This window comes from Suillus discolor (genome assembly GCF_016758755.1).
Source record: "Suillus discolor strain FC423 chromosome Unknown F5147scaffold_1, whole genome shotgun sequence".
Lineage (NCBI taxonomy): Eukaryota > Fungi > Basidiomycota > Agaricomycetes > Boletales > Suillaceae > Suillus > Suillus discolor.
In genome coordinates, this window is record NW_024541248.1 from 270,865 (window position 1) to 283,653 (window position 12,789).

General features: G+C 48.6%; 6 protein-coding genes across 6 annotated transcripts; 4 read left to right on the plus strand and 2 right to left on the minus strand.

Annotated features, from left to right (window-relative positions):
• The first annotated feature begins 45 nt into the window (after window positions 1-45).
• On the plus strand, window positions 46-1,598 carry F5147DRAFT_662079 (SURF4 family-domain-containing protein). Its single transcript, XM_041434754.1, has 7 exons — window positions 46-404; window positions 460-514; window positions 568-809; window positions 871-1,113; window positions 1,163-1,185; window positions 1,241-1,282; window positions 1,337-1,598. Exons 1-7 carry the CDS (start codon window positions 112-114, stop codon window positions 1,372-1,374), a joined length of 936 nt encoding a protein of 311 aa, XP_041299852.1. The 5' UTR covers window positions 46-111; the 3' UTR covers window positions 1,375-1,598.
• F5147DRAFT_600507 (WD40-repeat-containing domain protein) lies at window positions 1,599-4,348 on the minus strand. Its single transcript, XM_041432218.1, has 5 exons — window positions 4,005-4,348; window positions 3,289-3,951; window positions 2,987-3,231; window positions 2,254-2,891; window positions 1,599-2,163 (listed from the first exon to the last, which is right to left on the minus strand). The coding sequence occupies exons 1-5, from the start codon at window positions 4,311-4,313 to the stop codon at window positions 1,670-1,672; spliced, it is 2,349 nt and encodes a 782-aa protein (XP_041299853.1). The 5' UTR covers window positions 4,314-4,348; the 3' UTR covers window positions 1,599-1,669.
• A 41-nt stretch (window positions 4,349-4,389) lies between these two features.
• Window positions 4,390-5,126, plus strand: F5147DRAFT_662082 (uncharacterized protein). Its single transcript, XM_041434755.1, has 4 exons — window positions 4,390-4,437; window positions 4,496-4,566; window positions 4,619-4,669; window positions 4,719-5,126. The coding sequence occupies exons 1-4, from the start codon at window positions 4,425-4,427 to the stop codon at window positions 4,989-4,991; spliced, it is 408 nt and encodes a 135-aa protein (XP_041299854.1). The 5' UTR covers window positions 4,390-4,424; the 3' UTR covers window positions 4,992-5,126.
• A 1,780-nt stretch (window positions 5,127-6,906) lies between these two features.
• F5147DRAFT_662087 (uncharacterized protein) lies at window positions 6,907-9,012 on the minus strand. Its single transcript, XM_041434756.1, has 2 exons — window positions 8,360-9,012; window positions 6,907-8,293 (listed from the first exon to the last, which is right to left on the minus strand). Exons 1-2 carry the CDS (start codon window positions 8,886-8,888, stop codon window positions 7,122-7,124), a joined length of 1,701 nt encoding a protein of 566 aa, XP_041299855.1. The 5' UTR covers window positions 8,889-9,012; the 3' UTR covers window positions 6,907-7,121.
• Window positions 9,013-10,336: 1,324 nt separating this feature from the next.
• F5147DRAFT_662089 (GH3 auxin-responsive promoter) lies at window positions 10,337-12,127 on the plus strand (the record flags this gene model as incomplete). Its single annotated transcript, XM_041434757.1, has 6 exons — window positions 10,337-10,970; window positions 11,026-11,264; window positions 11,315-11,461; window positions 11,513-11,698; window positions 11,751-11,896; window positions 11,955-12,127. Coding segments are annotated over exons 1-6 (1,498 nt in total), but the record flags the coding sequence as incomplete, so codon positions are not given.
• A 45-nt stretch (window positions 12,128-12,172) lies between these two features.
• Window positions 12,173-12,690, plus strand: F5147DRAFT_662097 (uncharacterized protein). The gene is made up of 2 exons (XM_041434758.1): window positions 12,173-12,475; window positions 12,525-12,690. Exon 1 carries the CDS (start codon window positions 12,199-12,201, stop codon window positions 12,439-12,441), a length of 243 nt encoding a protein of 80 aa, XP_041299857.1. The 5' UTR covers window positions 12,173-12,198; the 3' UTR covers window positions 12,442-12,475; window positions 12,525-12,690.
• The last annotated feature ends 99 nt before the right edge of the window (window positions 12,691-12,789 follow it).

The window sequence follows — 12,789 nt, forward strand, 5'->3', positions numbered from 1 at the left end:
CAAAAAAGCTTAATCGGCTTTCGGGTAACAAAATTCCCACGAGACGTGAATCGCCACGTCGGTTGTTAGTTGGCACCAAGCTTAATTTCCTCCTCGTCTTCATCGTTCACCATGACCTCCCGCATAAACATTGGTCGTCCAGCTTCAACAAGCTATCATAGCCCAGATCCCCATGGATTCGCAAACTCACAACCTTCTACAGGTTACAGAGCAGCTAACCCAGACCATCCTCTCGAAAGGATTCGAGCAGTTGCTAAACAAGTCGAAGACGCTATCGAGATATATTCTCAGCCCTTGAAACCTCATTTACCTACTATCGGCCGGTTCTTGATTATCGTCACGTTCTATGAGGATGCTCTGAGGATTATGACACAGTGGAATGATCAGCTTTGGTACCTCCAAACGTCAGTTACAGCCATGCATAGTAGGAGATGTTTGTTCAAATTTCATTGGTTACAGACATAGGTATTTCTACCCGGGAATCTCCCACCTCTTTCTACTGCTCAATGTCATCGTAAGCCCTCATTCCAAATCTCGCAATTTCTGGATTTAATTCACTCGTCGTAGACAATGCTTGTCGCTTCCTCAGCCGTCATCATGAAAAGGTACACAGAATATGCGGTCATCGGTCTCCTCGGCGTAGTTGTCATTCAAGGCTTCGGATATGGCCTGATGTTCGACCTCACTTTCTTCCTTCGTAACTTGAGCGTCATAGGCGGTCTCATCATGGTGTTTAGCGAAACCATGATCAACAAAAAGAAAAGCTTTGCCGGTATCCCGTCTATGAGTGAAACAGACCGCAAGAAATAGTGCGTATTCTTCCCCTACCCTTCTTTCGCAGCTCACTCATCTATTCCCCCACCATTGTAGCTTCCTCCTAGCAGGTCGCGTCCTTCTCATCTTCCTCTTCTTTGGCTTCATTATCCAAGGAAAATGGAGCATAGGCCGCGTATTCATGTCCCTCTTCGGTCTTGCAGCATGCACTATGGTAGCTATCGGCTTCAAAGCAAAATGGTCTGCGACCTTCCTTGTCATCCTACTCAGTGTCTTCAACGTCTTTGCGAACAACTGGTGGAGCGTTCATAGTGCGCATCCTCAGCGTGATTTTCTTAAGTACGTGTGTCAGTTATATATTAGGGCATGTGCTGACGCGCTTTGCTAGGTACGATTTCTTCCAGACGCTCTGTAAGTCACTATTTCTTGCCATCACACCCAGTATTCAAACATTAATAAATCACAGCTATCGTCGGAGGTCTCATCCTTCTCGTGAATATTGGACCCGGTACGTCAATCACACTCTCCCTACTTCGTTCGTTCGTGACTGACGCCCACACAGGTGGTCTCTCGGTAGACGAGAAGAAAAAGACATACTAGAGCAAAGACTCTTTGTTTTCTTTATTGGCACCATAACAACAGTATTACCGTTATCCCGCAGAAGATGCCTAGGATCGCTTGAATGCCTGTCGTGTCGGACGCCTCGGTACTCATACATAGTACATATATCCCATATCGCATTGTCAATAACTATGGCATAGTCGATTTGTCATCACCGCATAGAGATACCAGTCCTCATCAAAGTTTTTTTGCACATATAGATGAGTGTGACGCGAGGATGTGCGATTTCTGGCGTGGAAGTAACACCTCGAGTCAAAAACCAAATGTCAGGCTGCTACCCTAACTGCCTAAATACATTCTTGCTCCCACTCCTCATTCCCTTCCTCCGCTGCTTCCTCCCCGTCCGTTCACTCTCACTCAACACAGCCGTCCCATCCCCATCCCCACCCCCACGCTCCATACCAGCTCCAAACACCTCCACGCCCTTCCTCGGATTTCTGTCTTTTCTGCTCCCCCGGTCTCTTGAGGTATCTTTTGCGGAAGAAGGGACCCAGCTCATTTCAAACCCTCCTTTATCTCCCTTCGCTGCGGCGTGGGGTGTCGTAGTGCGAGAGGAACCACGTGCAGGTGCATTCCTCCGCTGTCCAAACGTAGCAGTCTTATTATCTGTCTTTTTAACGCTCGTACTAGTTTCAGTATGTGGAACGAGAGGGACGAAATTGATGTTGGCATTGGATTGTCTGTTGTGTTGGCGCGTCCGCGCGTATGCTTGGTGTGCGCGTTCGTTCTTTTGGCCTGGACGTACACGTGGGTCAAATTTGTTGAGTTCTGGGAGGTTATGTGAGTACGCGATCGTGAGTTTTAAGTAGACGACGGTGGGTGAGGGGAAGATGATTAGAAACGAAAACAGAAACTCACCACCAGCATCACTACTATCATCACTATCACCACCCTCGCTCTCACTCTCATCCTCACTAATCCCAGCAGACGAAGCCCTCTCGCTCTCCTCTTCTTCCTCCTCAACAGCGGTCTTCCCTCTTGGCTTCTGCTTAGAACCCGAAGCTGAAGGATGCAAAAGTGCATACTCTCTTGTTGTTTCGTCCACTGCGAATTCGGGGTTCACGAACAAGTCTTTGAAACGGGGGTCGTTGAGGAGGGTTGGTTTTTCGAGTTCAGTTGGAGTTTGTTCTGCTTCATCATCATCGGCACCAACATCAACATCCATAGCCTCTTCATCCTCCCCACCCTTCGCACCCCTTTTCTTCTTTCTCTCCTCCTTCCTCCTCTCCTTCTCAAGCCCCTTCTCAATCCTCTCCGCCAACGCTTTATTAACCTTGACTTCCTCACTTCCAGCCCCAGCTCCAGTACCCTTCTTCGTGCGTATCCTCGTCTCTGCCATCTTCTCCATCCGCTCTTTGACGAGTTTCTCGCGATGCTCAGCATATGCGAAAGGGTTAGCAATAACGCGTGCGGTGTCGTAGAGGTGGAGGGACAGGAAGTAGCCGTGCATGTAGGGTTTGAGAGCGGGAGTTCCTATTAGGTGGTCGAGGCCAAGTCTGCGGGAGGTGCGTGAGTTGTGAGTCTGGGGTGAATGGGGAATGCAGCGCAGGATCAAGAGGAAATATGGTAGCAAACACAAAAAAAAACGCACATCTTCAGCTCACTCCTCTCTACAAACTTGAAATCCTCATACGCGGTCCTGGTCGTAGAATCTTCCATCTCTTCCGTGACATTTTCCAGAAAAGCAGCCCAGCGTGGTGCAGGACCAAGCGCAGGGACATAATATGTGCCCATTTGAATCCCTTCGTTTGCGGTTAGGAAGAGGCCACTGCCTGGGACGTGGTGGATATGGTTGAGGTCGTGTGCGGGTGTTATGGATACGAAGTTGGATGACGGCTGTTGTGCGTCGGTATCAGTGTCATTAGTGCTATTGAGTAAGTAAGAGGGGCTCACGGAATTACGATCCCATATTTTGACGACTTTTTTATCCGCGCTCATTACCATACCGTCCCCTGCGAGTCGACCGCCTTCTATCCATGTTAGATTGCGTATTGGGAGGCCGTAGCCTTGGTCTTTTAGTGCAAAGTGCCGGTTGGATCGGATATCGTACAGGAAGGTGTGTCCTGTGGATGTTCCTACAGCGTAGGATAGACCGTCCGATCGAGAAGCGAGAGCTGTGATGCCTATACTGAGTGTGTCGATGTCATCGACGCCTGGCATGGTACTCCGCGTTGTTGGACGTAGTAATCGATTGGTCGGTGCTCGAAGCACACCGACGGATGATCTGGAACGAAGATCCCAGAATTGAACTGTCCCGTTACCATCGACGCCGAATGCGAGGAGGTTATGCGCGGGGTTGATGTCAATACAGTTTACGCCTTGAATATCGTCGTCTTGAAGAACTAGGGGATTGAGAAAACGCCCTTGTTCGAGGTTGAGTCGATATATCTCGTTTCCTGAAGCTGAGAAGAGCGCGGTGCATGATGGAAAGTGATATGCCAGTGACCGACCGAAGCGCGGTATGCGAGTCCTATAATGAAATCCTCCCTGAGTGTGCAGCTCGATAGTACGATCATTCTGCAAGTGCATGATTTTTGTCCAATCATCCGATAAAATCTTGAACCCAAATCGTCGTGAGCTTGCATGAGGATGAGGAATATGAGACTGACTATGAAATCGACGTTCTCTGCATCTGAATGTCTCTCGAATTTTAGATTGAGCTCGTCTAGATCCCAGACTCTCGTCTGAGGTTTATAGGTGCCAGTAGCTATGGCATGATGACCGTCTCTTGTTGTTTTGATTTTGTTGCTGGCCTCAGGGAATTCGAATCCTTGGATGAGCTCGATAGCACCTTGGACATATTCTTTTGAGACTCGCTTTCCTTTTCCTTTCGCTGCTCGTTTTTTGATAAGCCAATCTGGAATAGATGATGATGAGCCTGCTACTGCGCCATTGACAGTATAAACTTTCACGTCCATCCTAGCTGCGACGACTTGAAAAAAGAAAATGCAAGTATATGAGAGCGTCCTAATTTGGATATGTCAGACTTAGAACGGTCTTTCTCAGTAATTCCCTCAAACCGCGTCTCCATGCCAGACCAAAGTGAGTAGTTTCATAGTATGTTTATTTTCCCGAATGGCTGATGTTTGAATCCAAGCAGATCAATCACAATACGCAGCGGCAGCGCACGTTCCACTCATAAAGTCACCAGGTCTTCGAGTTCCTCCACCTGTACGAATCGGAAGCATGTCCTCCTTCGGCGACTACACTGACTTGCTCTCAGGTACATCTACCACCAGACATCCACCCTCTCCCGGATAGCGTCCTTCCATACGCACGTACCTCTAACTCTCAAACAATCTCACTGACTGACAAGCTCGCAGTTCGTCTATCCATACACACTAGAACCTCACATCCTCACGGTCGAGTCTTCTCGGCGCATGACACTCGCGGCACATACTGCGAGAAGGGAGGCATATCTTCAAGCTAGAGAGGATGAGCGTGAATGGCGGAGAAAGGAGGCACTCAGGCGTGTCGCACCGGGTTTTGATCCTGCGGCGACCCTTGTGCCTGTTCGTGCTGAAACTGGTGAGGTTAAGACGGATGTGATGGATCAGCTTGTGGACCAGCTTGCTAGGATGGAGAATGACAGTTGAGGTGCTGGGCATATTAACTCTTTCGTTGGAAAGGACACTTTGACTCAGGTCACCGTGCTTTGTGATTCAAACACTCTTTAAGGTCTTGTAATCTATTTTTTTTTTCTAATTTCATTCGAGTATTGGATGCGACCACTCGGCCTCCAGAACTCACGGATCAGCATAACATTCACTTATCTCCAGCGTAATGGAAAGGTACATGCTGGTCTCCCCGGCTTGTATACTTTCTGCTTCCGCACTTGGACTTCCCCATCCCTTCCCCTGGTTCCGAGACACTAGCACTGTGATACCAGGGGGAAAATAACGATCCACCAAGATTCTCAAGCTTGTCACTGGCTACAGTTTCCAACTGCTTCACAGCATTGGCGACCTCCCCTCCCTACTCTAAATTTTGTGAGTATCTCCAGTCTTTCGAGAACGTGATCCAAATTTCTGACGAGCCGCTTGAGACTATATTTTGAAGTAACCTCAGACTGCATATACTTCTTTGCGCCTTCCGACATGGGGGTCTATGTGCTTCTCATCATTTCTACCCCTGCTGATCTGCGATAGAAGCGAACGATATGACCGACATCTGTTCAAGTGCGATTCAGAGGAGGATACAAGCTATGTATTAGGGATGCATAATTCGCGGCACTCTACAATCATGCTAATACACCGATCTATATGGCAATCTCCAGACAAATGGGGGTACTAGTTGGTCATAACACAAGTCGCAGTCAACAATCGAAGATGCTGTCAGAACTACCATTGACGGGTGTTTTACTTCTTCGCGGACGAACCACAGCATAGATAGCGGGGGAGAACCTGGTCAAAATCATATCACGTAGTCTCGCATCTTCAATGGCATCGATCGAGGCTATATTCTCTCAAGCACTGATTAGTGCGAAGAGCGGCAAGATGTAAATGGTGAGAGATGTTACTGTCCATGCAGGTGTTGGGCCTCTCAATGAACATATGTTATTTGGCGGGGCTGCAGCTCACTCCCATGCTGCGTGGGAGCAAAAGGATGTCATACGCCGTTTTTTGGTCGTCGCAATAAATGTAGTCGAGGCACTCCACCATCCAGTCCAGATCTTCTGGAAAGGGGGAGTCCTCTTTCCACCAGACACAGCGGTGAACCCACACCTGAGCAGGGCCACGAGATACCTTGGTAGAAGTCGGAAGGGAAATGGGTTCGTGCTTGCTCTGGAGCTTTTCCATATAACAGGTTTGAGCCAAACTGAGCAAACCGATATTCGCAGGCCCTCGAGCTGTTTTCATTATGCGACGGATAAACCCCATGGAGACGATTGCACCAATTTGCCAAGAGACCTTGCGTGGCAGTCTGCTGGCATATACATAAAAGCAAAGTGTTTTCCTACTAACCCTTCAGACACATTTGATCTCATATCACATTCTCACTCACAATGCGTTTCTCTTCTGTAATTTTCCTCGCCGTTGTTGTTGCTTCAGCATCATCAATATCTGCCACGCCCATTGACTCAGCCGTGCCCATTGAAGCTGGCACCGATGTATGTAAGACCTGGTGCATACGTGATAGCCAATGCACCACCTGCCCTAAACAATTCTGCGTGAGTTTCAGTGTTTGTATCTTGGATTTGACCATATGACTAAACGACGCGGCAGGCCTTTCCTTGGTGCGGAGTGAGTCGTGTTTCTGCTTTCAGGATCGGTGCAGTATGGTTCATGGTACTGACATGTGCGTTACTAGATGGCCTAAAGTGGTAAAACCCGCTGCATCCATCGCCGCGCGCCGTTCCACAGCACGGCCGCTTTATTTATCCAAAAATATATACAGAACCCTCCAGCAGAATAAGCCAATAGAACTAATTCACGACATTCCAACTGACAAGAATCCTGGAAACGGAAGCAATAAGTACCAGTAACATAGTCATTCGCCCCCACAACAAACCTAAGGCCTAAGGCATAACCAGAAATCTCTCATAAGCCCAGCCTGAACATCGCCCGAAAAACGCCAAACGGAAAACACAACCATCTCACCAACCCGACGCATATTGACGTCGCACTTCCGGACAAACTGATAAGTTTGAGCCCATCCAACACTAAGCACATATTTGACTTCCCAGAGCTATAAAACAAATACTACGCCCTACGCCAATATTTTCATCACCCGCCGCCCCTTGAAAACGTCCCAACAGGCCTCTGAATCGGCGCAATACCAGGCGAAGGCTTCAATGGTGGAAACGAAGACCTAAACCCACGCGCTGGTTCAAAAGGTGGTGCCTTGCTCGACAGCGTCGAAGTCCCAGACGCAGAACTAGTAGGAAGCATATTGCCACCATGCGACACTGTAGAACTCGCTGAATTGGATAATATTGATACCTTCGGATGCGACAGCGACGAACTTGTAGAATGCGAAAGCCAAGAGCTGGACGAATGACAGCTCGCATACGGGTTAGCGAGTCCCAGTCCAGGAGGCGCGCCATCCCCGATTCGATATGCTGAAGTCCGTGGTTGATGTCTCCGATACTGAGGAGGAGACACAGGTGATTGCATCTGCATTGATCTCCCAATCGTCGCATTATATGCCGCAGCCGTGTCAGCCTCCGCTTCAGCATCCTGTATCTCCCTCTCAACCTCCTTAAGCGTCTTCTCCAAATCAATCAACACCGTCCCCTCCAACTTCTCCTGCCTCGCATAAAGCCTCTCCAACCTATGCTCGACGCTCCCAATCTCGTTCTTAACACCCTCCATGCGTCTTCTCCTTACTTCCTCCTTCCCCTCGCGTTCCTTACGCACTTGAGCAGCCTCCTTGTTAAGAACGTCATATCCCTCCTCTTTCTCGCGCACTTGTTTCCTCAAAGAAGGATTAGAGCCTTCAAGTTCACTTCTACCCCTCTCAGCATCCTCTTTCCCCTCATTAGCCCTCTTAACAGCATCCTCAAGCGCCCTGATGCGCTGCCTCGCCTTACTCTCGGCAGCACTTGCTTTTTCAGAAGCCCGATTGAGAGCTTCGATCTCATTTTTGAGTACTGCGTCTGCTTTTTGACTGTCCCTGCGCGTGGATTTGAGGGTGCCAGTTAGCTCGAAGATGTGTGTCTGAAGGGATGCAAGGGTGGATTGTAGTTTTGGGAGACGGTCTTCTTGGGTGGGCGTTGTGGAGCGAGATGTGGAGCGCGGTTGGGAATGGGTGAGAGGGGCTGAGTCGGTTGTTACAGTTGACATTGATAGGCTTTGGGATGATGATGACGCGGAGGATGATGAGGATGAGGGCGGGAGGAGAAAACTAGTACTTGTTCCTTCATCCAACCTTCCATTCTCAATCGCACCTTCCGCATCTGCGCACAAAACCAAATCAGACTCATAAGTCACCGCATCATCACTAATCAGATCAAAGCACACACCTTCAGTGACAACTTGCCTCCTAATAGAACTTGCCAATCCACCCTGTACAAGTCCCAGATCGATATCATACTGACGTCCAGGCATGAGCCCGTATATGATGATAACAGCCTCGTCTACGGGCTCGAGGAGGCGTATGAGGACGCGCTGCCATGGGGAACCGTTGACAGATACTGAGAGGCCTGCTGAGAGTGCTTCGGAGATGATTCCTCGGACGGTGTCTCCTACGGCGTCCCCTTCTGTTTCTCCTCCAAGTTCCCCGTCGACTCCTACCTCTAGTTCTGTTTCTAGTTCTTGTTCTATCTCTGGATTGGTGTCTGGGCTTGCATTCGCGTTTGTGGTTGCGGGTATCGAGGATTCGTGATCTATGTTCGAAACAGGTTCAGATGGTGGAGAGAGAGTTGAAGAGAGAATAAAAGTCGCTGAAACAGACGTGATTTCACGGACTGAGAGAATGAGGTGAGGCGTCCAAGGACGGATGGAATACCATGAACTTGTGTTTGATGGTTGGTCTGTGTTGTGCATCGCCATCTTCAGTTCATTCGTTAGTTTGTCGTTCTTAGTGTTGAGCTGATCGTCGTTGGCAGTGAGCTGATCGTCGACGCGCGTTGGGTCGAGGATAACTACGTGATGAAGGTTTTACATAACACTTAGTAACTGACTCCCTTGTTGTCACTGGTTTATGTAAATTACAATTTTCACTGATTCGTCTTGAGTGCCTTTTGACCCGAGTCAATGAAATTGCCTGGAGATATGGTATTATTCTCATAGGCAGACCTTCAAGGCGTCAGACATCATAACGGTCACCTCATCAACAACAATAGTCTCAATATCTAGATCATCTAAGGGGCGGTTTGTACTACCTTGGACATGGTATTACTGTCATAGGCAGAACTCAAACACATTTGTCCTTAGATTTGACTAACGTCAACAGTAGACCTACGAATGCTACTCACATGCTAGACTGCTACACAAAAAATACCGGATCCTGCACTTGACGACTCTATCACCGTGATAGCGCCAGTCTGAATCCGGTGAATGCCTTTCACCAGTGCACTGGTAAAACAGGCGCTCGAAGGAGATGTTTAGGACAAACCGGGCCCTCTAGCTCAATACCCAGGACCCGCGATCAATTTTATCACCGATGACTGATAGCTCGTACATGTTCGGGATTCTGGGATTCACTCGGGCTAGATGGCGGCATTGTAGTATATTGCTGCGTGAGCGCTTAATTTCAAACGTTTTTTGTCTGCTGAAGTTCCGTTTGCGCTAGCACCAATGCTACTGTTTTTAGCCAGTTCTCACCTTACTGCGCCTCATCCTTTGATAGCATTATAGATTATATGGCGTTAAATATTTTTTTTTCAATTCTGCTGGAACTGACATGACTACAGTTGCTTTCGAGTCGGCAAGTTGCGGCAACACTTCTCTGGTACTCTGCAGGGAACATATCCATTTGTGTTTGTCCGAATGGTTTTTGAAATTGGTTGCAGCTTCCCAATTTGATTACTCATTGAGTTCCTACAGTCATGCATGTACAGTGCACAGCATCTATAAAGAAGAGCGGCCCACCTATCTTCTTTCTGCTCCAAATACTATGCCTAGAGTAGATTATCATATCATCTACATTCGGTGCCGTCGGCCTCCAAAGCTTATCAGATATGTGCGTGGTGTTCAATGTCTGATATACGCGATCACCGCGCGCGACTACCATCATCTATGTGCCTTCATTATGATTCCCTGAGCTTGCGAGCCAAGGGCTGAGCCCTCACATATACATACCTAGGTACATCTTGTCATCTGCTGCAAACCTATGGTCACTTACCATACAGGATCATTCACCACACACTGAGATGTAAAGTTTTGAGCGGCCGGGCGGACTGGATCATCGTGAAGGATCTCAGCAGCACGGCAGACTTGCATCCGACCAGCTTGAGACGCGTACCACAGGCTACGAGTCAACCACTATATAAAGATGCATTCCAACTCTGCATCAGAACGTAACAATGTCTCGTCCTAAAACAGATCTCCTGGACTCCTTGCCCACTGAACTATCTCAGCAGTTGAAGGATCGCGTAGATCGGGCTTTGCTCGAGTTTATACGGCCGAATTCCGCCTCTCAGCTTGCGCAGGAAGCTCCTGAGTTGATCAAATTCCGTGAGGCCATCGCGCAGAACGATTCGATGGATGATAGGGAACTCCTACGCATCTTTCGAGAATTTATTCCCACCACAAACTATGAAGCTTACAAGCCATTCATAGCAAAGTTTTTTGCGAGCCCTTGCAAGGAGGCTGATGTCAAGAACATGTTCGCCCCAGGACTTCCCTACTTTCTCGCCATGTCTAGCATGACATCTGGCAAATCAGTGAAGACATTCCCAAAGTATCGGCCTCCCTCGCACCTGCTGCAACACCCTCTTTATCTGGCGCTTCCCCCGTCGGAGGGAACTACCTTATCACCAGCTTCCATGAGATATTCGCAAATCTTAACAATAGATTGCGAAGACGGTCAATCCAAGCAGGTGACAGTCTGCTCGTTGAGCATCGGTTTTCTGCGAATGGCAATGAACTGGGACGTCGAGCATGACAACGAGAGGCTCGACTTATGGTGTAAGCCCTTCGCGCCACTGTCGCTCGTGAACACTGATTTCCAGCCAATTTTCAGTGCCGGGACAAACAGATCCATACGCCATTTCCTTGGTTAAGAGCTATCGGGCATTCTTCGTTTTGAATGCTCTGTTTGCACTGGCAGACCGTCGGGTGACGACCATCCGCTTTTTCTTCGCCAACGTATTCGTTACTTTTTTGCAGTACATAGAGGATGAGTGGTCTCTGCTCATCGACTGCATCGAGAAGGGCATCATCCCGGATGTGGACAACCTAGGCCATTTGCGAGCACCTTTGGAGGTCAAATTATCTTGTTCGTTACATTCCGCTCGGCTGACAAGGTCTCTCAGAAACTGTTTAAGCCAAATCCTGATCGTGCTGCCGAACTTCGGGAAATCGGACCTCCTGGCATCCAGGGTTGGGCAATCCGTGTGTGGCCTGACTTGACAAGGTTTATTGGGATCACCGGAGGGCCTGCTGCTGCCTCCGTCCCCAAGGCATGTCAAGTGTTGAAGGTTTACTACTCAACTGACAATTATTGATACTAGATTACTCATGCCCTCGGACCTTCTGTCTTCGCCCAGTCTCCTGGTTATGGTAGCTCAGAGGGCGGCGTCGCCATAACATACCACAAAGGCGATCCTAACACTGACTACAAGGTGGTATTGGTGGATGTGGTCACCGAATTTCTGGATGTGCATTCCAACGAACCCTCAGAGCATGTACTGTCCATTGTAAGAACCACTCACCACGTCTCACCTTTGTCTGTACTCATCCCTGACATAGCATGAACTCGTAGCTGGAGGACATTACGAGCCCATCTTGACGACTCGCAATGGCTTGTGGAGATATCGCATGGGTGATGTCGTCACCGTTAAAGGCTTCGCTCCAGATGACGGATTGCCCGTGATCAGTTACCTTCACAGGCGAGAGTGAGTTTACCGCGTCATCGGTTTCAGGAGCTGAGCTAACTTCGGCCCGGCTTGGAAGAGGTGGAATTTTGATGGCATTCGGAACGACGTGCACTGAGTCCCAATTGACGACCGCGATCGTCTCTGCGGCTAATCGATGGATAGGCCAAATCATAGATTTCACCATTGTAGGCGACGACCGAGACACTCCTATCACCTATGGGTATTTGGTAGAAATTGGAGGGGAGATAGGTTCGTGCTTGCCTTGGGACTCTTTTACACGATGGGACTGAGGATTGTTGCTGGCAGGAAAGGACGCGAGAATGGCGATACAACAAACGTTTGAAGACCTCATGGCAGCAAACGACGAGTTTCGGACCGCCTTCTGGCAAGGTCGAGCAAGAAAGCCGACCATTCGTCTCTTGGAGAAAGGCACCTTTACAGAATATCGCAGGCAGAAATGCGACAAAACAAACATATCTATATCGCAAGTGAAGGTTCCTGTCGTCTTATCCGACCAAAAGTTTAGGGAATGGTTCCTGGAAAGAGTAAGGATTGAGCTGTAAGGGATCCCAAACTTTGATCACCAGACCCGATCATCTAGAGGGTGTAAATAAATGTATGTGAAGACTGAAATCGTAGCACTCACTGCATAGATATATTGCAGACTTAAAAATTTTATGGCTCAGGCTCTTTTTACCCGATTTCTCCTAGCTACCCAAATACCACAGTCGCTCACCCTGTTCTGCTCCTCAGGAGACAAATATTCCCTGAAGCTGCATACCACACGAACTCAATGATAGCAAGGATGAAAAGAAAAAACTGAATGTTGTGGTTTGTCACCGTTTGTCCCACCCATCTATGATTTGAATTTGCACGCAGGATGCACTCCTGATCGAACTCAGATACCCTTC

Coding starts and splice junctions, on each gene's coding strand:
- F5147DRAFT_662079 (XM_041434754.1), top strand. CDS start 112: ATGACCTCCCGCATAAACATTGGTCGTCCAGCTTCAACAAGCTATCAT. Junction 810..870: donor GAAACAGACCGCAAGAAATA/GTGCGTATTCTT, acceptor CCACCATTGTAG/CTTCCTCCTAGCAGGTCGCG. Junction 1,114..1,162: donor CCTCAGCGTGATTTTCTTAA/GTACGTGTGTCA, acceptor GCGCTTTGCTAG/GTACGATTTCTTCCAGACGC.
- F5147DRAFT_600507 (XM_041432218.1), bottom strand. CDS start 4,313: ATGGACGTGAAAGTTTATACTGTCAATGGCGCAGTAGCAGGCTCATCA. Junction 3,232..3,288: donor AAATATGGGATCGTAATTCC/GTGAGCCCCTCT, acceptor GACGCACAACAG/CCGTCATCCAACTTCGTATC. Junction 2,892..2,986: donor GAGAGGAGTGAGCTGAAGAT/GTGCGTTTTTTT, acceptor CACCTCCCGCAG/ACTTGGCCTCGACCACCTAA.
- F5147DRAFT_662087 (XM_041434756.1), bottom strand. CDS start 8,888: ATGGCGATGCACAACACAGACCAACCATCAAACACAAGTTCATGGTAT. Junction 8,294..8,359: donor GAGGCAAGTTGTCACTGAAG/GTGTGTGCTTTG, acceptor TTTTGTGCGCAG/ATGCGGAAGGTGCGATTGAG.
- F5147DRAFT_662082 (XM_041434755.1), top strand. Junction 4,567..4,618: donor GTCTTCGAGTTCCTCCACCT/GTACGAATCGGA, acceptor ACTTGCTCTCAG/GTACATCTACCACCAGACAT. Junction 4,670..4,718: donor CGGATAGCGTCCTTCCATAC/GCACGTACCTCT, acceptor ACAAGCTCGCAG/TTCGTCTATCCATACACACT.
- F5147DRAFT_662097 (XM_041434758.1), top strand. CDS start 12,199: ATGGCGATACAACAAACGTTTGAAGACCTCATGGCAGCAAACGACGAG.